Below are 22,270 nucleotides of genomic sequence, written 5' to 3' on the forward strand. Positions count from 1 at the left end.
CTAAAATTCGGCATCTTAAGATCTTCACCGTTTAATAAACATATCGACATCTCAAATAATATCTATATTCGCTACTTCAATATTTAATTTTAGGTGTTATATTGTCATAGCACGATTGTTTGTATTATTAAAGATGGCTGTCAATCAAAGCTGAGCACTCTCGTCGTTTCTTCTTGCTACTGGTACATATAATACCTTCGTGTATTTTCACATCGTTGAGAATAATCACACTTTTAGAAGCGAATTTAAGGAAACAACACAAAACTTTTATTATTTATTGCACCTGAAATACAATAATAAATTACATTTAAATTAAAAATATACTAAGATATAACTTAAAATTCAGTACATAGTTACACTAAATATTTACCCACATAAATATTTTACACAAGCGAATTATTTATGAGATCGGTGGGCTTACACAGTATTGAGTCGAAACCTGTTATAATGACTTACAAACATCGTTAATTAAATCATTGCGCAAATACGGATACTAAATTATATTGATTTTAAATTAGCATACATACTCTTGTGTTAACTTGAAAAATATTTTTTTGAAGTATTAATTTTGATAATTTTAACCGGTGTATTCTACTCCCTATCAATTTTAGTCCCCAATATCCTCTTTAAAGGGGTAATTTTCTTGAAAATTTTCTTTAAGAATTGTTGCGTCTTCTAAAACCATAAAAGAAATTGTTTTAATTTTATTTGGACCTGTAGTAGTTTCAATAAATCAAATGAGACCTTACATATTAATCCATACTACACGAACGAAAGCTAAATCAAAACTAACCCCGAGAGAAAATAGCTTGATATTGATCGGAGTTCCCTATTGTACGCCTGACCCAGTCTATATAAAAAGTTTCGACTTTGTATAACCTAGAAACAACACATAAAATATTCCTCAGGGCATCTAGGCACAGTTATTTGCAATTTGGGACAGTTCCATATTTTTTCACAGCGGCACCGCGACCTAAACCTGCGTTTACCAGACGATTCTATTAAGTTATGCGAGAAAGATCCGCCATACTTTTGGAAATATGTCAGTTTGGGTGAAACGTTTGAAGTTTTTGAGTCTAAGTTCTCGGATTTTTCTGTGGAGTAATCAGCGACTTCGGTTTCGCTGGAATCGTAAGTGTTAGTCGTGTAGTCGTAGTCTCTGGAGTGGCGATCAAACTGACTAGGTTCCAGATTGTCTAAATTTTCAAACGTGTCCTTTAACAGATTTTTGTGTTCCTTTATCTCTTCGATGTTCGGATCAATGTTAGTTTTTTCGATTTCAGACGCTTCTGACTTTTTCGAATCTATTACTTCAGGTTGATCGTCAGATACGTTTTGGTTTAAGATGGTCACTGATTGGACAATTTCTGGAACACTGGTTACATTAGGTTTGTCAGTTTGATTGCTTTCGTGTTCTGGTTTTATTTTAGCTTCAGGTTCTGTGATGCTTAAATTTTTAGCATCAGATACGATGATACTGCTGGTCTTGCTGGATTTTTTCGCATTTTTTGGCACAAACCCGTAGCTTCTGTAGTTTGGAGTATCAACTGGCTTATCTGTTCCGGGCTGTATTTTTAGATATGTGATCGAACTATCTCTGCTCTCTTGGGGGGCGCCTATTGCGGCGTTTGTGCTCAGCAATACTAGGAGAAACGTCCTGCGAAAATATAGATTATATTATGATAGTTCATAGATTGTAAAAATTATATAACGGTTTTCTTAAAAGGGAATTAATTAAGCCTCATCGACGATGGAAAAAAAATACGCCTTTAACATTTGCATTTCTCCGTACCTGAGTATAAAGGCATTAAGCATGAGTTATACTCTTTCGACAGAAAATAAATACTATTCTATATCTTTAGACTATTGTACGTTTTAAAGTTGCGGTAAATATTATATCTAATGACTATATTTGTTATTAATTAACATTACTTGACCGATTGTATAGTTGCCAGAAGATAAAAGTGGTAGAGGCCGCCCGCCGTCGACTTAGTGGTCGAATATAAAGAGAGACCTCAAGAAAGCTCAAATACCAGATGCGACAATTCAAGATAGATTAACCTGGCGCAAAATATTGAAGAGACCCATCCCCTAATAATGGGAACTGATTTGTACAAAGAAGACTCTACCGATTCTGCACTACGGAAATCGCAAAAGAATTTTTACTCTAAAGTAACAAGTTTAAACTTGTTTTTGATACTATTAATGAGTTCGTTTACTTTATATTGATATTGAATAATATCGAATCAGGTTCTTAATGTCTAATTTGCAAAGGCTGTTGAACTTGATTTATTTTTATCTAGTATTTTATAGTATCATTTTTTTTACAGGAACGAGTTTGTAAACACCTACAATATACGTAATTTGTTTTTACCTACAGGTATTTATGGCTCTGTTTATAAGTGCGTATTAAGCTGCTCCCCCCATCGAAACGGTGTGGTAATGGTATTTATAAAACATAGAGAAAAAAAATCATGATATTTCTGCAATATATAATCTTAACTTTTGTATTTTGAACTTTTGTATAATATGGATTTTGTATTAAAATTTCACAACAAAAATGTAATTTAAATTGTTGATTCCGTGCATCTCCTCTTAAAGTACACTTTTTTTAACTTGCAACCGATTTTAATAGGCAATATATTAAGGAATATTTTGGTAGTTTATAATTTTCAATAAGACACCTAATTGAGTTTTTTACATTAATTATTCGATAAATTTTGCATCGTAACTTGCGCGCCGAAAATGTGCGGACGAATGTTAAAGGCCTCTGGTACGGGGGAGGGTCTTAAATAAACCTATTGTATAATTAATAAAATATTTAAAGTCATAACATATCTACTCTGACCGTTGGTGTTATACGAACATACCCGACAAAATACCCGAGTTCACAATACAGGGCAAAATTTGTATACCCGACAAAACCATTTGTTTTTTAAAATAAACGAATAAGTCACAACTAACTGAGCTAAGACTTGAACTAGTTTGATGCCCTTAGTACGTTGTAATTAGACCAACGAAGCGATAATCTGTAATTTTAAAGTTTAGTGCCTAAAATCTAGATCCGCTTCTCGCGAAAATGACATTTATTTCGGCGCCATTTTTTTCAATTCGTTACGTTCCGTTTATTGCACCTTGATTTAAAGTGGGGCCAATGTCATCATTTTTCGCAGACCGCTAAATTATGTAGTAATTTTAAAGGATCGCATAATATTATAAAACCTTTGGTAAAATGGGTGTTAATTTACCGTTAACCTTTTCACACCTCGGACCTACGCGTAAATAAAATAAAGTGGTAAATAGAAAATGTGCATCGAGTTACCGAAGATAAAACATTCTGCGATACGATTTTGCGCGCAACGTTTTCATACCATAGTATTTTACTACCTGAAAATGTGCTATAAATCTAGAAACATTATTATGTATGTAAATAGAATTTGCAAAACGCCAAGTCGTACGTCCAGCGAAGAGCGAAGCTGTTGAAAGAAGCCTGCTTTATAAAATATTATAAATATTTAAAAAAAAATATTTTAAAAATTCAATCAGTTTGTTCAAAGTTATTAAATATTCTTTCTATAACTACATATATTACCAATACCCGCAGAAGTATAGAGATTTCTATTAGTCTACCACATTCCATAATCACTACTTAGGTAATTCTCGTAAGTATTCTCAAAAATGTTTGTCACGTTATACAACCGACATGACACCGCAACATCCAATGTCAATACATTTAGTACGGTTCTTCATGCTTATTAACACTGTTTATTGGAAAATTAGACCTTAACACTTTCTGTGTAAATGTTTATTTAAATATTCAATATTTGTGGTGGAATAAACGACGACCAACATCGAAATTTAGGGATATCAAACCGCGAAATATAGCCTAGTTGGTTGTGGAACGTACTGCTGAGACGAATGTCCGCAGTTGCAAATCCCAAGGGCACACATCTCTGACTTTTCTAAAAAATATGTGTGTATTCTTTGTGAATTATCGCTTGCTTCAACGTTGAAGGAAAACATTGTGAGGAAACCTGCATACCTGAGAAGTTCTCTATAGGAATTTCGAGGGTGTGTGAAGTCTACCAATCCGCACTAGACCAGCGTGGTGGACTAAGGCCTAATACCTCTCACTAGTGGAGGAGGCCCGTGCCCAACAGTAGGACAGTATATAATACAGGGCTGATATTATTATTATGTAACCGTGAAAACTTTATAGGCATTAGCGAAGCTACTTGTGAAAATAAACTAGCAATTATCCCTCTAAGTATCTGAAGTTGACTAGTCTCGTTGTCAGGTAATACCAAACGTCTACTGCATCAATATTATTTTATTTTACAATATAAATATAACGGTATTACAAAATAAGCATTATTATTTATTTTATTGATGATAATATGCAAATGGCGCCAAATCAGCCATCCACATTTTATTTTTATGTTTATTAGTATTTAATAATGCATTATGTGTATACAACCTGAAATTATAACGGTTTTTGGCATTTCCAATAAAAACTATTTTATGTTCAGCCAATGACCTATCTAGATCAAAGAGAATTATAATATATTTGTATCTAGATAATGTCAATCACCTCATTAGGAATGTTTGTAAACTTGAATACAACAAATGTTACCTTAGTACATTAGGGTAAGTGTAATTTTATTGTATAATATATATTATATTTTTCCGGGATAAAAAGTAGCCTATAACGGAGTAATGTAGCTTTAGTGAAAGAATTTTCTAAATCGGTTCAGTAGTTCCATAGATTAGCTCCTACAAACCTACATAAATACAAACTAACAAACTTTTCCTCCAGAGGAGGCCTTTGGGGGAGGCGAACAGGGTAACCGCCCGGGGCCTCGCGCGTACAGAGGCCTCGCGCGGTGCCTCGCAGGACCTTTACGTTCTTACCGACGAAACTGTTAAAACAGGGGAACGTTTTTTTACTCTGCCCGGGGCCTCGCGCCTATTTCTTTTTGCTTTTGCCTGGGGCCTCGCCTCGTTTAGGGCTGTCACTGTTTTCCTCTATATCTACGAATTTGTCTACGGCGGCCGATCTATACGGAGATCCGCTAGGTACGCGGTAGATGCAGTGCACCAGTACATGCACAATACACAGGTGTACTCTCTGTTCCTTACTTAGCTTTCAGATAGAACAGACGGCAATCTGTCATGACTGGAGAAAGATTTGGCTAAAGACCAACGAGTAATTTATAAGTTGGAAATCACATTCATAATGTTTTTAGCCCGACCCGGAATTCGATTCCGGGACCACAGTGAATGTCATGCTTGTAGCGCATACGTAAAACAACTACGCCTTCGAGGCAGTCAAACGTTGTGTAATACGACGAACCTCACCAAACATATTCATATTCTAATGAGTACTCATCTAATTACTTGGAGGTTGAGACTAAGCTAAAACTAAGGGGGGTAACGTCTTCCGATGTTATTTTCATTATATTAAAGGATAAATTATAAAACTAATCTCAGGAAATATGTGTTTTTCGTTCCACAAACATTAAGTTGCTCTACGGCTCATCGTATTTACGGCTAACACCAGACATATGGAGATCATGTAAGGTTTGTAGACCACCATGTGTTGCCCCATCGTCTTGTTAATCAAATAAGCCAGCATAATTTATTTAAGATAGTGATAATATCCACATCAAGCCGACAAATCTATATTGTCTACAGAGTATGTATTCTTATGTTTCAAGTGTATTTTATACGAGAATGGCAAAACGACTTCACTCTACCTGGCGATAAGCGAAGTCCAGATGAGAGACTGACTTTAGAGAGACGATACCCGTCACCAGTCGACACAATTATGCCGGCCAGAGGCCTTATACTCTATGACAGTAAACAACACAGTCGTGTTACGTTATCTTTGTGAAATTTGTGCGGAATGATATTCTGTATGCCAATATTGTCTAAACGCGACGCGGGGCGTTACGTTCTCATTACGTACTGTCCAAATATCAAGAATAAGGCCCCTGTTTGAACGGCATATACACAGGCTGATCCTGAAACGCGACATACTTACGTAGGCTACTATGGCAGGTTTTTTAAAAAAAATGTTTTAGGGAAAGCAAACAGTTGTACATTATAAACAACTAAATAAATCCAGTTATAAAAAGAATTCATATTCGACAAGGCGACGAAGAAGTGCACGGTCCCCTGCATAAGTGCGACACAAATGTAGCCTGTCTTTGGATTAACCATTCCAAAGACAGGCCTTTTGCCTAACTCACATGTTATAACAATTCTTGGAACAATATAATAAAGATCGTAACATTGTGGACGATGGTCTATATCCAGGCAGATACAAAATAATATACGACCACTTATATGTCAGTTTGACGAACAATACGTAATCTTTTAACCAGTCATTAATGCGGTCCCTAGTATTCTAGGAGCTGTCCCTGACCCGTGCCACGTGGACAAATTTATTTTCAGTTACATAAGAGTGACGTTAGGCCACGTTTGAGTAACAATGCAAACAGTGAGCGGTCAGGGCCTAAAGTGTTTACATAATGTGATGGGAAACGCGCTGGGAATTGTCTATAATGGGAAATTATTGGCTGTATTCTATCGATTACTTGTTTTAATGTCCCTTCACCCGAAATAAAAACGAAGCAAAACACACATGACGCACCATGTCAACAAAGGGGTAGGCAGAAATGTAACTAGGCGTTTGACTTTTCGCCGTGTGTGTTTCAGTCCATAATGTGTACCTATACATTCTAGGCTGATATTGAGCAAAAAACCTAATATCACTTTTCCCGACTCGGGATTCAAACCTGAGACCTCAGAGCGAAAACCGTCCCGCGCACGCACTACAACTGCTCTCCTGAGGCACTAAAGAATAAAAGTTTTAATAAATCGTTCTAAATAAGCAAAGTAGAGCTATTCTTAGTGGTTTAAGCCTTTAAAACTTCATTCATAATCAAATGCAGAGCGATCACTACAAATTCAGCTTTATTTGTAAAAAATTTCAAAAATCAGTCTAAATCTCAAACACAAACACATTTTTTTAAGATATGCCTTTGATCATAATAAAAATCGAATAAAACCACAAAGCGATCAAATTAGTTTTTAGCTTCACTCTACATTTAATGGAAACCATTTAAGTTTCGAGATTAAATTGAGCGTGGCTCGTATTTTTGCATACTTTTTGCAGTTGATTTATACTAAAAGGGTAATGATTAACATAGAGAAGTGTTTATACGATTCACGACTTACTATATACTTCGAAACTTTTACTTATTGGAATTTTAAAGAAAGTAAATATGGACAATTAATATTTCCAATTCCCTATATTTCTATTTGATTAATTTCGTTGCGGGATAATGACAAATTAGTTTTCCCTGAGACTCGCCGAGCTTCACTGTTCAGTGTCAAAATGCGTGCCACTGCTGATCCTGGCTTGCAGGAGTTGTAGTGGTAGATGTGAGGGCGGGAAAGTCTCTAAAAATAATATAGGTAATCAATTTGTAAAACCCGTCAAAATGACCCACGTATGTCGCGTTCCGGGATCAGCCTGTATGTCCAGTTTCATACAGACCGGCATAATTGTATCGATTGGTGAGGGATAATCATCTCTCGTCAGTTGACAATCTCAACCTTACGCCAATTAGTATAAGGTGCGGTGGAGTCATTTTATCGCCCCCGATAAAAAACATGGTAGAGTCGACATTGCCTCTCTGTATCAGGATTGTTAAAACATTAACCAAATTGAATTTAAGTGGTAAACGCGAATTCTAATTCTATTAGAACGGGAAAATATGAAACGAGAGTCATTGATTATGATTCCCGCCATTGAGATTTTTTTTTAAACGAACATTTATTTTATGTTTGTTTTCGGAACCGAAAGTCCTTGAAACAAGTCATAAGATCTAAGTCTTTCACATTATAAATTCGGAGCTAAATAAATACTAAAGTAATTGAACACTTAAAAGCCCATGTAATGTTAAAATCTTTATAAAATCGTTTCATGAAAAAATATTAAGAAAATCGTTTGATTATATTGGACTACATAATAAAAAAAATATAATAAAAGAACTAACAAAAAATCGGACTATGTTTTAGCAATATAATTTTAAAAAAATATGGATGGTAGATCTTGGAACCGGACTTTCTTCGGTCACACTACATTTTAATATTTTTTAAACGCCAGGCAAAGGAGACATACATCAGCCACAATTAAATTAAGCGACGAATGCCTGGCGCTAATCAGTGCATTACGAAAAACAGATGACAACATTTATGCAATTTGCTAAGTGCGGGGAGTTTCAGCCTTGCATTGCATGCCACTCATTGTTATATGAATTTTAATGCTTAAAAATTATTTTCAATATAATATGCTGTGAAGATTTGTTGGAACCGGAACTTTATTTTTAGTCGCTACATATTACTTCACCATATACGAACTAGGTATTATTCAGAAATAAAATTTAATAGTCTGAGTTATATTATGCTCAACTCAAATTCATATATCTTATAGTACCTAATACTTAGATACTATGTACTTATATGAAACCGAAAATTTTGTGCCGGCATATGAAGTGTTCTAAATATTGAAAACATATAAAGTGTGTATAATTTTAAAGCAATGCATTTGATTTTTTTTTTAATTCTTCATTTGACAAATTTTCACTTCGATAAGTATATTAGCTCGTCAGTAGCATAATGGACTTTTAAAAACTAGCGGTATTGATAAATAAAACCGCATCGCAAAAGGGGAGTAATCAAAACAAGTTCAAGGAAAATATAAGCCAGTGATCAATAAAAAGAAAGTATGTATTCTTATTTATTTCTCAAGTCGTACATCTGACCATAAACAACAGACACGTCTCCTTTTAAAGTTAATTAATACGTTCGTAGAAGTTAACTGCTGACTTGATACGTGTTATTCTTCGAAATGACATTCCGATTCAATGAGAGCGTTTATAGTTCGTAAACATTGATTAAAATGCTTTTTGAAGTTTTTTGAATAAAGAACAGTAGAATAGGCTTATATTTTTTATTGCCGCCATAGGCCCGGACCATAGAGAAAGTCCACCTTTGCCTTATAAGGAAAACTGCCTAAAAGTTTTATAAGTGTTCCAAATAAACGTTTTATCAATCAAGTATGAAGTCTTATTAGACGTTACCAAATTATTTGTATTAACATTTATTAATACAAATAATTATATAACAATTATTTGTATTAATTATTCAATTCGTATCCCTCAATAAGGTGATTAAGACAATTGTATAAAATTATTTATTTTTAAATTACGAGTTATATTTTTTATTCATTATACGTAATTTTTAATTAATTAACATACAAATAAACGAAACGGTAAGTAGTTAAGTACGTCTTTAATTACCGAGCACAGTTCCTACTATTGTCTGAGATCCATGCATAGACAAAACACACGTTTTAAATTAATTGCCATTGTTTTTTACACTTTTCGCATAATTTAAGGTGTGATTAGATTATAATTTAACCAGTAAGGCTTTATTTGTTACAAGAGTTAAGAATCTTACGTATTGTTACTTTACGTAAATTTAAAATAATAGTATACTTGTAGTTTGCGTAAAACTAAAAAATATTGGGAAAATACTTTTATTTACCGATAAAAAAATAAATATCTTCTTAATAATGTCTTATATTTACGCGAATGTTAGACATTAAAATTAAACTATTTTTCGGATTTGAAAACTAAAATATTAAAGCCGCGATAAAATGTGAAAAATACTTTAATTTTAAAATATCTACTTCATAACTTATGTCGTAATTTGTCCATCACAATGTCAATTTAAACCTATTTATTTAACATGCTTAGGAAAGTTCAAATGGTTTTTGTTAGTAGATATTAAATAACAGAAACCAATTAGGTTTATCTTTATGCTATCAAAGTTGACATACTCGGTAGTAAAATAATGACAATGAAAATCTATACTCAGAAGTTGAACACAAAGATTTTATGTTTCCGAAAACCAATGACCTAAAACACATTGTGGAAATTAGACTATCGATTTACCTTCCTGAATTGTGTACCTAATTTTAGACTGGAATATTTAGGGCTGTGTGTTTCAATGTTTTTCCGCCGTAGTTTCCATCCATTATTCCCGCCATTTTCCGATTGGAATATAATGCCGTTTCTATACGCTGGACCATTGTTCACAATACAATCACTAGTTTTTGTTTGAGTTTTATCAATGTCCACGTGGCTGTATTCAGTATTAAAATTTGGGGCCATAGCCCCCAAAAACATTTGTGGTATGGAGGTGGTATTAATAGATTTTGGGTAGATATAAAAGATGATTGTTGTCTAATTGTTAAAAAGTAGAATTTCACTTATCAATTAAAAAAAAAACAAAAGTTAATAACGTACCTACTACCTATCTAGTTTCAAAAGTAAATATAAATGCCTATACGTATTTTTAGTAAAGTTTGCGAGTTTAAATTTGAATGAAAATTATTGATTATTGGTAATTCTAATATCCATTTCTCTGTACTAAGTGCGGACCTGTAATGCGGCCAATTTTGTTCGATAGAATTTTTAAAATAGGTGGCTTATTTTTAGGTCATCATGATTTTTTTCGTATTAAAACCATTTTTATTAAATAAATATTGAGAAAAAATCTAAGTAGCGCAGTTAATTAAAACACGCAGTTATATGAGATAAATTTTGAGTGTTTTTAACTTCAGAAAATTGAAAGCAATTTAATTTTCAATAATGTGTTGGATACACGAATGCAGACCCATCAATAACCAGATTATTTTAAAAAATACGAGATAACATTTTATCACATGAAATAATAATCCCGAGTATTTAAAAAAATATATATGTCTTCAAAAGTACAGCCCTTGAACTACGAAGTTCACAAAAAATAAAAAATCCTCAATGAAATGGAAGAAATACTTATGACAATAAAATAATTAAAATATCACTGACCGGTACATAGCGATGCGCACTCACACAAGTTTCACGAGATACAAACACGAGAGATACCGCATCTGCCTCTTATAAACAACTTACAACAAAACGACACAGTAAAATACCCGGTGATGGATGTTTTTTTGGCGGGAAACGGTAAACGACTAAAGCGCCGAGCTGTGCAGCCACCGCGAAAACATGGAGGGGCGTGGGATATTTGTCTATTTCATTCGATATTTGAACTTGAAATTTTTTCTCACAGAATTGTTTTAGGAAAATTGGTTGTAGCGGAAATTAATAAATAATATTTATGATTACGTAAAAAAATTTACCTAAATAGTTAAATTTTTAACACTCAATGACCCTTTAAATGTTTTGACCGGGAAAATAGTGAGACTAGAAGCCTGAAATTGGTAAAATTGTTCTACGAGTAAAGCTGGCGAGTAATTGCTAAGCGGGTTTTTAAAAATCATGTTATAAAAAGGTTGAATCACATAACATTATAACACACGCATTTACAGAATATATCCACGCACGCAATTAATAAAAAAAATCAATGTCTTTAGTAGACTAAGTATTTCTAGTAAGAAGTACTATTCATAATATTGAAATAAAATTAGTTTCCGGATTTTATCACGTTAAGACTTTACCTATAAGTTTTTGGGATGACCGACATCTCAGTCTTCCCCGTGACCATGAAAGCTGCAGTTTCCGAAATGTCGGGAGACAATAAAAATCTAAAAGGACCCGAAAACTAGTCTTTCATATCTAAAATTCGCGTAAGTTCATAAGAAACCATTAAATTTTACGTAGTAAATAAAGTAAGGGGTTAGATCAATGATTAATAAAAAAAGTAGGTACCAAACTTTTCAAATTAATAAAGTTTAAGTATTATAATAATCGTAAATAAATAGTTAAGTACTTATACTTCCGATTAATTTCTCAAAAACATTTACAGACAGGTAATAAATTATCGATATGAACTGATTCTACTCATTGTTTACAGTTATTTTTTATTGCATATTAAGTATCACATATCAATTAAAAGCTGACCACAGACATTTTCAAGGGCCAGTGAGTACATAAGTCGGGTCATGTCCGGTAATATCTATAATTATAATAATACTAGCCCTGTACCATGGTCTATGTACTATCCCACTGCTGGGCACGAGCCTCTGCTGAGAGGGTTTTAAACTTAGTCAATCATGCTACCCATTGTGCGAGTTGACGGATATCACATATCGAAATAGTTATGAAGATTTTTTAGGTAATACCTAAACATAATGTTGGTTTCCTCACGATGTTTCCCTTCATCTTCACGGTAATATTTATTCCATAGTTACTTACCTAGTTATTTCACCTTGTTAAAAACTCAAACAAAAATACTTAAAAGTGAAAGAATAAGTACAAAAAATGCTTTTTCTAGTATCACACTTCGTCGGCCATCGCATTTTTATTACGCAAATTACACGATAAAAATAAAAAGCCTAATAAAATGCATGAATCATCGGTTTATTAGCATCGGGCTGTCAACCGGGTGGTCCTGGATTCCATTCTTAGGCCAGAACATCTAAAAAAAGTACCTCATAGAATAATTTTGGAGGACGAAAATTTAACACCGTGTAAGACATTGACTCTATCACGTCATAATGAGACGAAAAATAATTATAATTTATAATAATAAGTAATTAATTATAATTTCAACTTTGTTATCTCCTTAATACTTAGAATTAATTCAAAAACACAAGTTTTGGGTTATAATCATGTTAAAAAACTTCAAGCATTTTTTTTATACAATGTGTATCCGATTATTACCTGTTTTGTGCGTAATAAATACAAGAAATAAATTAAAAAAAATAAACAAAGCATAAAGAAATAGGTACATTATTCCACATTTTGGGAAAACAGGCACGCTTATAAGTTCTACGCTATTGCGGTTCGAAATAACATCACTATCGAATGCATTTATAGCACAATCGATTGTAATGCGGAGTGCTCGAGGGCCGTTCGATCGGAGATGTACTCGTAGGACGAATCACTTGCCAGGGACTAACGGTCTTACAACTGGACTTGAGATATCGACTCTATTTATTAGTAACCTAGTATACACGATCTTAACCGCTATTGAAACAATTATGGATCAATCAGAAAAGAGTTTGACACGCTTACGAAAAATATATTGAGCATGCCATCCTATCCTTCTAATATAAATACGAAATTTTGTGAGGATCGATGTATGTACTCGTATGCTTGTTCCTCTTTCACCAAAAAACTCCTGTAACTAATGAATTCGAAAGGCTGGAGTCTGAAACTTTTGTGCCCGATATAGCGATAGGTCGCTTTCTATTTTTATGATCGTAATATCTTGCCCCTTCGGAGATTAAATGCGTGAATGGGTGGGATAAATTATTAAATTAGAGAAAAATTATCTAGTATACCAGCCTGCCTACCTATTGACTTACAAACTAATGTATGGTGATCCAATGGACCAACGTAAATTATTAATTCGACTTTCCTTATATCGGACAATATTATAGGTATTGTACATACGTTCATTATTAATTAGTCCATTGTATACAAGCCGCAAGACCAGCTAGATGTTGCTATCAAAATACCAATTATTGTTATCATTTTTCACGCTCGCCATATTTTGTCAACGTTTATTGCTAAGTGAAAGATGAGTCCATACTTAATTTATAACCTGTACGTCTTAACTGTTATTATTGCAAATACATTTATAGTCAAATTTGTATTTTTTTTTTACTTGAATGACAAGACGCGGATGCCGCTCCCTTAGTGCCAAGTGATATGACATTTGGCACACAGACCATGCATTTGATTTTATACCGTCATTTTCTCCGGTGGGAAATAAAGGAATTATATAATCTGATTTCTTAAATAATGGAGTTAGAGTCCTACAGATATGACTCTAGATTTAGAGATTTTTGTAGGAGAAAACCCTTTTTAGGCGGGCGAACCCGCGAGCAATAGTAAATAATAATTTGGAAGTGATTACTAAAGTACTTACATACTTTTTTATATATACAAAATAATTTATTTTTTCTTTAACGCAGCGCGAGCAAAAGATTCCGTTAAAAACTTTTATTTTTATAATCAGTATAAACAGTCAAGTTTTATCAATAACCAAAAAACACAAAAAATCCGAACTCGTGTCCACTATTTTTACCTTTATTTCCCCTAGGGATATTTTACCTTTACATCCTCACATTACGATGGGTACTCATACGAAACGAGTCCCGTCTGGCTCATAAAGAATGGTTTTCGTCCAAGGCCAAAGGGCTGTATGGGCAATGGCCACAATTATCGTAGTCGCCGAAGCGAATTGTCAACGTAATTTTATACAGGGCATGATAGCAAAGTACCATGTTTTTTAATGATCGCTGCACGAGCCAATTACCGTGAAGTGAGCAACGATTGACAGTGTCAATACTTAATTATTCGAATAACTGCATTCGTGTAAACTGAGATATTAAAGGCCTGTAATTTCAAGTTAAAAGCGGCGATGGCCTAGTTGGGTGTGAAACAGACTGCCAAGACGAATGTCCGCAGGTTTAAATCTCAACGGCACACACCTCTGACTTTTCTAAAATCAAGCAAGTAGGTACACTTGCACCCCGTGCACAGAAATAAATCACAAAAAATATTTGTATCTATCGACCACAGAGGTTTTAATGATAAAGCATTTACAAAAACCAGCGTGATTTTAATTTGAAAAAAAAAATAATTATGGTATCTAGTATAGCAGAAAGGTAGAAATGCACATCCCTAAAACTAATCTTGGACCATGAACAACTTTATCGTATTAAACTACGAATGGAAATAGTACTCATTTTAGTAATAGTAATAATACTCATTTTAATTTTCATTGTCGATGGGTAATCGTCTCTCGTCAGTCGACATTCTATTAGTCCACTCATCAGGTGCAGTGTGATCAATTTCCATCGCTTTATTAGCCATATAGGTAGAAAAGTCCACTATCTATCTACCTATACGGTTATCATAGCTGCCTAAAAGTTTAAACAACCATAATAGCAAAAAGACGGATTCACCTCTTAAACGGAATAGAGCTCCCAACTAATTATGTGGGTAATAAGTAGGCACTTATGCAATGGTCGCCATGAACAATATTTGTACAGAATATAAATTGCAGATGAAATTGCACGTGAAAGCATGTTTAAAAATGAATAACTTTTTATTAATGTAATGTTGCGTCGGAATTGTAAAAAGAAACAATCATAAAAATTCTGATGTATTAGACTGTTTTCAATATTGTAACTACTTTCTACAGGAGCTGTAACTTCATCTTAGTGTTTATTTAATGTTAATATTAATTGGCTTTTCTATAATGTGCTCAATTCGTCGATTCGTTCGTGTACCCCTTGGTATTTTGTAATTTAAAATGTGTTTATTTTTCATAAAGGGACGACATTAAACAAGTATTGGATGACGTGTTTTTAATATTAAACTGGCCCTATTTACATTGAAGTGACACGCATTCGCCTGCTAACAATTTCGTGGTAGTGGATAGTTTCTGTGTAACAAGTTGACATTCTTAATAAACTTAATCATAATTATATAACTAAATGTGAAATAAAAATGACGTTATTTAAAATGATATAATAAGCTAACGTTTAAAGGGCAGAGAAGTAGGGCTGGAGTTAGCCATTCGGGAGTCTTAACAACGCGAGACTCCGGGTGGCAAATGTTTGCGAAGCCTTTTTCTTTGCATTCCTTTCCAGTACTGGGGAAGCCTTGCAGGAATAAAAAAAAATCTCCGATTTCGTATGTAAAATGGGTTGATAAAAAGGAAGTTACCTAAAAAAAGGTCCTCTAAGATTGCGTGAGGCCCCGGGCGTTGTGCATTCTCCCTCCCTCTCCGCTCGCTTTGTAGGCAATAGCATAACGCCGTCGATCACATTCTGGCCAGGCTGTGGTGAATCTACACCACAGACTGGCGGTTAGGAAACCCTGGGCCAAGTCTGTTACTGTAGATAAGTGAAACGCATTGCCAAGCTTATTTCCGCCCAAACCGTGATAGAGCGAGAATTATAAATAGATGATTGATAAACATAATGCAGTGAATTATGGACTACACATGTAGGTATATATAGTATATTTGCGAGCGCTATGGATAAGAATTATTTATAAAAAATAGGTCAAATAGGATAAAAATCGTATGTTAGTATGCAAGGGCGCCAGATATTTATTCGGTGCGTAAGGGGGAAATTAATCAAAAGTACCTATGTAGCTGTGTCGAATTTGTTTATACCCAGACAGAAGAGTGGAGCCTCTTTCTTAAGCTTTGCCCATGGGTAATAAGAGTGAAGAAACGTTGCGATTAGGTATTCAACACATAGATCAACCGAATCGTTATTTAAGGTTTAGTTATTGCCAACACCGAAAAAGTCCGCGCAATGTCCTTATTGTGAGAACGAACAATTCTATCACGTTCAATGTAACTTCTACAAAGAAAGTATAACACACATACCATTTGTGTGATTATGATCGCATACACAAATATTTCTTAAATACTTCTCTCTATTTTACGCACCTACAACAATTTTAATAGAGTGCAAGAGCTCATATACCTTGGCAGAAAGGATAGATCTGAAGCCGTGTCCTTTATATCATTGTTTAAGCCAAAAACGTAGGTAAGTACGTACTACTTACTTTAGTACATTTCATATATAAACGGTACCGTTTCCGCCATTTAATATGTAATCCTTGTTGGACAGATATTATTATTGTCTAAGCCAAAAACGTAGGCAAGTACTACTTTACTACATACCATGTATAAACGATATTTTTTTCACACTATTTAATATGTACTTTTTGTTAGACAACGTACTCTCAAAACGCGTAACGTTGTATTCGCTGTGGATACCGAAACGAATATTTTCGATCATAATTTCTTCCGAAAATTTGTCTTATCACTAACGTGTACGGAAAATATTCGGCTGCCATGTCTGTCTATGCCGAGTGGTAAAATAAATTATAATTAAATTACATTGTTTGCAGAACACTTTCTGCTATTGACTCTTAAGCCAATGTTCTTTCACGTGGGCGTATCCACGGGGCCCGCGTAGTCCTGAAATATTCCTAAACGGATTCGTTACGTAATTTCACTTAATTGATGCAAGATACGTACTTATCTACTACATCTTATATATAAAAAAGTCTTTGATATACACAATATGGATAACTCTATTAGTCTAAATCTGTTCTTCATTGTTCGTCGCTCAATATGCACATACTATTCTTCTCTATTATATCTTGTATAGTAGATCAACTCAGTCATTTGTTGCCCTTCGCTAGGCAGCTGGCATTACTACACAGCAAACTGCCATACGATGAGCCGCAACCGACAAGAGTTCTCTTCTCTTCTTCTTTTAAATCTTCTGACAGTTACGCACTAATATTTATTTAAAACTAAAGTAACATAAAATCTACACATATTTCAACACAAAATGGCGTCGGTGTACAAACATCTTTATGAGCAATTAATTTAGTTAGGGTAGTTTCTCACATCTCTTAAAAAAATCTATTCAATACACATATTATAAATATATTTAAGTTTAATATAGGTAATATTGCCCGACTTAAAATTATAATTAAAACCCATAATATGTATTAAATAAACACCAACTTAGAAATATATTCGCAAATACTTTTTTAAATAGGTTTAACCGAATTAAACTTAACATTTCTTGTTTAATATTACATTCTCTCTTTCCAGGCTCGAATTTATAGTTTCTTTAAATATAAGCCACTTTTTACCATAATGCCGCTGCCGCCCTTACGCTGCGGCCTAATGGTAACTCTAGCACTGTCTCTTACTGGTAACCAGAAATTTACAACTAGCCCTATTTATTCTTGAGGCTATTCTAGATGTTTTACCACGAAAAAATAATAAGTACAAACTTAACTTGCAAATAGGCGACTCCACATTACAAAAATTAACAATGGCCGACTGCAATGAATCATTTTGCGTCAATTATCTTCGACGAAACTAACTGCAATAGGCGCGCACTGATTTAAAACATTCACAAACCATTTACCGATACTATCCCTTTTTTTTCACGGGGAAAAAACGCTTTATTGCTAAAATACAAAAAAAATATATACTTTAAAAAAAATGAAGATACCATCGTTTTTAAGCCCTAATCACCTCCTGCCCTATTCACTAAGAAATGCACCAAAAACACCCTACACGGAAACCTTTCCCGCCAAAAATAACGGTAGACCATAGACATATCAAAATCATTCAAATTAAAAAAAAAACTTACCCGCCATCAATATCCAGCTCTGTACTAGGACTAACGACCATAACCAGCGGGATTGCGTTATAAACCATTTTTTATCTACAAGGAAAGCCGCGGGTTTATTTCACGCGTCCAATTAGTAGCAGACCACAAGCCCGTCCATAATGTTTAATAAAATGTAACTATTGGTTAGGGATGTATGTTTTCCGGGTTTGGAGTCCCGGGGTAATATTTAATAGGTTTCGCTAGTGAGAGCATCACTTACAATTCCCGGGAAAAATAATGCAATGTGAATTTGGGATGAAATGCCTTTAGGTTAATTCAGGATATCTGATAATATTTCAGTAATTCAGATACTTATCTATCAAAATTCTTCTAAACCCATTTAGCTTAAATGCTGCATCAAACATCCAAACATCGTTACAAGCTTTCATATCGATATTATTATATTTCTAGGATGTTAAAACAACTTGCTAACCTTTTAAATCTGAACTAAATAAACCTTTAAATAATTATTAAATAGTACCACTTAAATGACATTTCTGTATTCCTAATCCCGCCCTATCCCATCACTACTAACAACAAAACACTTTGTTATCGCATTACAGGAAACGTGACAGGAAGAATAAAAGATATCGACTCCAGTCGTGAACAGAATGATCCAAACTAATATTTATAGTATTTTTAACAGAACTTTGTGAACCATTGTAAATAAACAGTTTACAAAATAATTGATTCATCGCCTTGTCAGTCCGTAGACATGAGACTATCCCGCCTTAAAAACCCTCCAGAGCCCCTGTAAGGTAAAGTCGCATCTCGGCGAGTCTCTGGCTACACTAATCTGTCTTTAAATCCAACGAAATCAAACAGAAACATATGTACGAGTTGAAAATATTATTCTTTCACGAGTTAGGTTTTGTTTTGGTTTCAGACGCCGCCGTCATAATCGAGGGAAACCTGCGAACGGTATACTGGTTTATTTCCAGATTAGCGACTGCAAGGCTCTGGTGGAAAGTTGGAAAAGGATAGTTGCAGTGGCGAAGCGTCTATACACCTCGATTCCTACCAGCTTGCCTTTTAGGTTTATTGTCGTTTGTCTTTGTTTTATTTTCTGTTAAATTGGTCGCGATATGTTACCTAAAGCAATTTTTTTTGCCTCGGGTTACCTTTTGAAAATTTTCACCCTTCGCCACTGGATAGTTGAGAAGGAAGTGTTGGGGAAGGAGAAAGGCTCATCTTAGGATGGGCGGAGGAGCTCTCTCTTCTCGGCCAGGGAGTGTTCGCGACCCCTTATAGACCTCCATGTGAATATACATACTTCACTATGTGCCTAGGGCCACGGCATAATATACCCTCGTGCATGGGCGTACTTTCGGTGTGGAGACTAAATAGTAGGTGGATCATGAAGTAGGATAAGACGGCATAATTCTGGCAATCTATGAACTGATGCAGGGTCTCTCATTTACGTAATATTTGGATTAGACTACGATTAATAGCAGACTGTAGTCAGTTTGTCAGAAGCGATTTTGCCCTAAAGCTGCTTGCCCAGAATGCTTGGAGTAGAGCCACCAGAAAAGGTTAAATCTTAAAGACATGCAAACAGATATAAAATATAGAAACATGTTTGCCTGTTGTTATGTTCTTTACGCAATAATAATAACATCACCCCTGTATTATATACTGTTCCACTACTGGGCACGGGCCTCCTCTACTACTGAGAGGGATTAGGCCTTAGTCCACCACGCTGGCCTAGTGCGGCTTAGTATACTTTACATACCCTCAAAATTCTTATAGAGAACTTCTAAGGTATATCCTGGTTTCCTGACGATGTTTTCTTTATATATAATTATATAGAAAGAAATTCTTTATATATAATTATAACTTTATTATGACGAAACTTGGTACAATTATTTGTCATACTCCTGTGCTGGTTATAGTATACTTTTCATCACGCTACAATTAATAGGAGCAGAGCAGTGAAGGGAAATGTTGGGAAAACGGAAGAAGTTACTCCATTTTTTAAGCTTCCGTCGCGTGTGCAACCTTAATGGTTAAAGCTACACAGAAATCATGTATGACGGAAATGTTGTCCTTAAAATTATGTAAAAAATATCCCACGACAGCATATGTCTATCTTTTATGGTTGACTCACAATAACACGTGTAACTCCCGATAGCTTAGCAGTTCAAAGCTTTCTCATTATATTTGTCTACTCTTACGTTTATAACACTCTCAGTCATCCCTAATTAAAAAAGTTAACATTATTAAATATTCCATAAAAAACGAATCATAGAAATCGGTATAGAAACACCAAAGTTATACATGAAATACGCTAATAATAAGCTATCACGCGTGAATACTGAATCATGCTATATGCTTCCTTCGATTTCACCAGGATGCCATCATCAGACTCTGACCGGACAATCGGACCACCTGCATACCACCATACATTAAAAAAACATCCCGACAAATTGAGCACCTCCTCCATTTTTGAAGTCCGAAATCCACGCGGGCGAAGCTGAGGGCGGAAGCTAGTATTATAATAAAATTATATTAATAAGTATATTCTGGAAATCTAGATTTTCAAAATAATACGGAGTAAAGCAAATATCTCCTTGCCAATAAATTAGATATAAGCCATATATGTAAGTAATTAATCAGACTTCCTTAGGTAAAGTACGAAAAATCACTGATTATGTTATTCATTAATTAAAAATAATTTAAATAAATTTTTGACGTATCGAAAGACTGAAATCTAACTTTCCTTTACAATTTTCAGGTATGAGGTGTATTTGTTTAGAAGTATTAAGTATTTAAATTATGCATTTACAAATACTATGTTATTAACAACATTACCACGGGGAAGGAAGTATTTTAAAATAACAAATGACCACACGCATAAGGTAGTCACAATTTTTACGTATCTACAATAATACGTTAGTAATACTTTAGGAATTCTATGTTAATTATTTCATGCTTGGATTAATTTTTATCTCCATGGAAGGAAAACCGCAGTAGTTGATAGAACACGTGCAACATGTTTGTTTTCCTACACACATTTAAATATAGAATATTGTTTATTCTTCAATAAACAGAGCGATGAACTAATGTAGCGCAGATACCAAGCCTGAAAGTTAACCTAACTTTCTGTGGGTATAGACAGCCAAAAAAGTAAATAAACAAATTTAAATCAAATCGCCTTTAAATACTAAAATAATTTAAAAAGTTTACTTAATTTCAGATTAATAAATATAATATTTCAATTGAAGTTAATATGCACAAGCGTTTTGCAGTTTTGCATTTGTTCAGCTACTTTTGTGACAACTGTCATACTTCTTAAAACTACTACATAGAGGAAGGCTGTCCAACTAATATTGGAAGTGGGCTCAATATTGTATTCTAGTCCCGTCTGCAAGCCTGCGGGCCAGATATCAGTATATATTTATAGTCATAATGGTATAAAATAAAAAATATATATATTTTGAGCTATATAAGTTTTAATCCTCAGATAGCTTAATTGAATTGATGACAAAAATGTTAATTAATGAGATCTCCGTAGAGGTTTTTGAGCTACTAATTTTGCAATGTATGGCGGGTATTACATAGCGGATTACTTTTGGCGGTAAAATGCAAATGCGTTGGTGGACCTGGGATTGGACAGACTTGGCATAGAGCTATAGAAAAAGAATCAAATCATAATGCTGGCAAACAACGTCCATTGGACCAATGCAAACTAAACGATGCAAGCTGTAGTCGATGGTGCAATCATATAGAAACGCTGCTCGATTCAAATCAATACTTGAACCATTTCTTCTTGTACTTCGAAGATTATTCCTCTGTTCATCTGAACGATAAGCTCGAAGATTTCTCGTTTCTAACCTAGCCGTTTGACGGGCTGCCTCTCTTTGCTCTTGTGTTTGAGAAGCACGAATTAAGGCCCTTCTTTGCTCCATACTAACGCGACGCTCTTCTCGTGCAATTTCTCGTTCTTCATCAGATAATTGACTCGCGATATTCCGTTGCCTAATTGCATTACGGCTCCGCTGGGAAAGATTAGAT

At 34.4% G+C, this 22,270-nt stretch overlaps 1 protein-coding gene across 2 annotated transcripts; it reads right to left on the reverse strand.

The window, feature by feature from the left end:
• Positions 1–261: 261 nt before the first annotated feature.
• Positions 262–18,356, reverse strand: LOC115455704. 2 transcript variants are annotated; one of them, XM_030184373.2, is made up of 2 exons: positions 18,236–18,356; positions 262–1,657 (listed from the first exon to the last, which is right to left on the reverse strand). In XM_030184373.2, exons 1-2 carry the CDS (start codon positions 18,301–18,303, stop codon positions 880–882), a joined length of 846 nt encoding a protein of 281 aa, XP_030040233.2. In that variant the 5' UTR covers positions 18,304–18,356; the 3' UTR covers positions 262–879. The 2 variants fall into 2 exon arrangements, with proteins under 2 accessions (XP_030040233.2, XP_030040234.2); XM_030184374.2 differs by lacking the exon at positions 18,236–18,356 and adding an exon at positions 10,947–11,102.
• Positions 18,357–22,270: the final 3,914 nt, after the last annotated feature.

Source organism: Manduca sexta, chromosome 9, assembly GCF_014839805.1.
Source record: "Manduca sexta isolate Smith_Timp_Sample1 chromosome 9, JHU_Msex_v1.0, whole genome shotgun sequence".
Classification (NCBI taxonomy): Eukaryota; Metazoa; Arthropoda; class Insecta; order Lepidoptera; family Sphingidae; genus Manduca; species Manduca sexta.

What these genes read in the sequence shown, in the direction of transcription:
- LOC115455704 (XM_030184373.2), bottom strand. Translation starts at nt 18,303, where the DNA reads ATGGTTTATAACGCAATCCCGCTGGTTATGGTCGTTAGTCCTAGTACA. An exon ending in GAGCTGGATATTGATGGCGG is followed by an intron (nt 1,658 to 18,235) that starts GTAAGTTTTTTT and finishes ATATTTTCGCAG; the next exon opens with GACGTTTCTCCTAGTATTGC.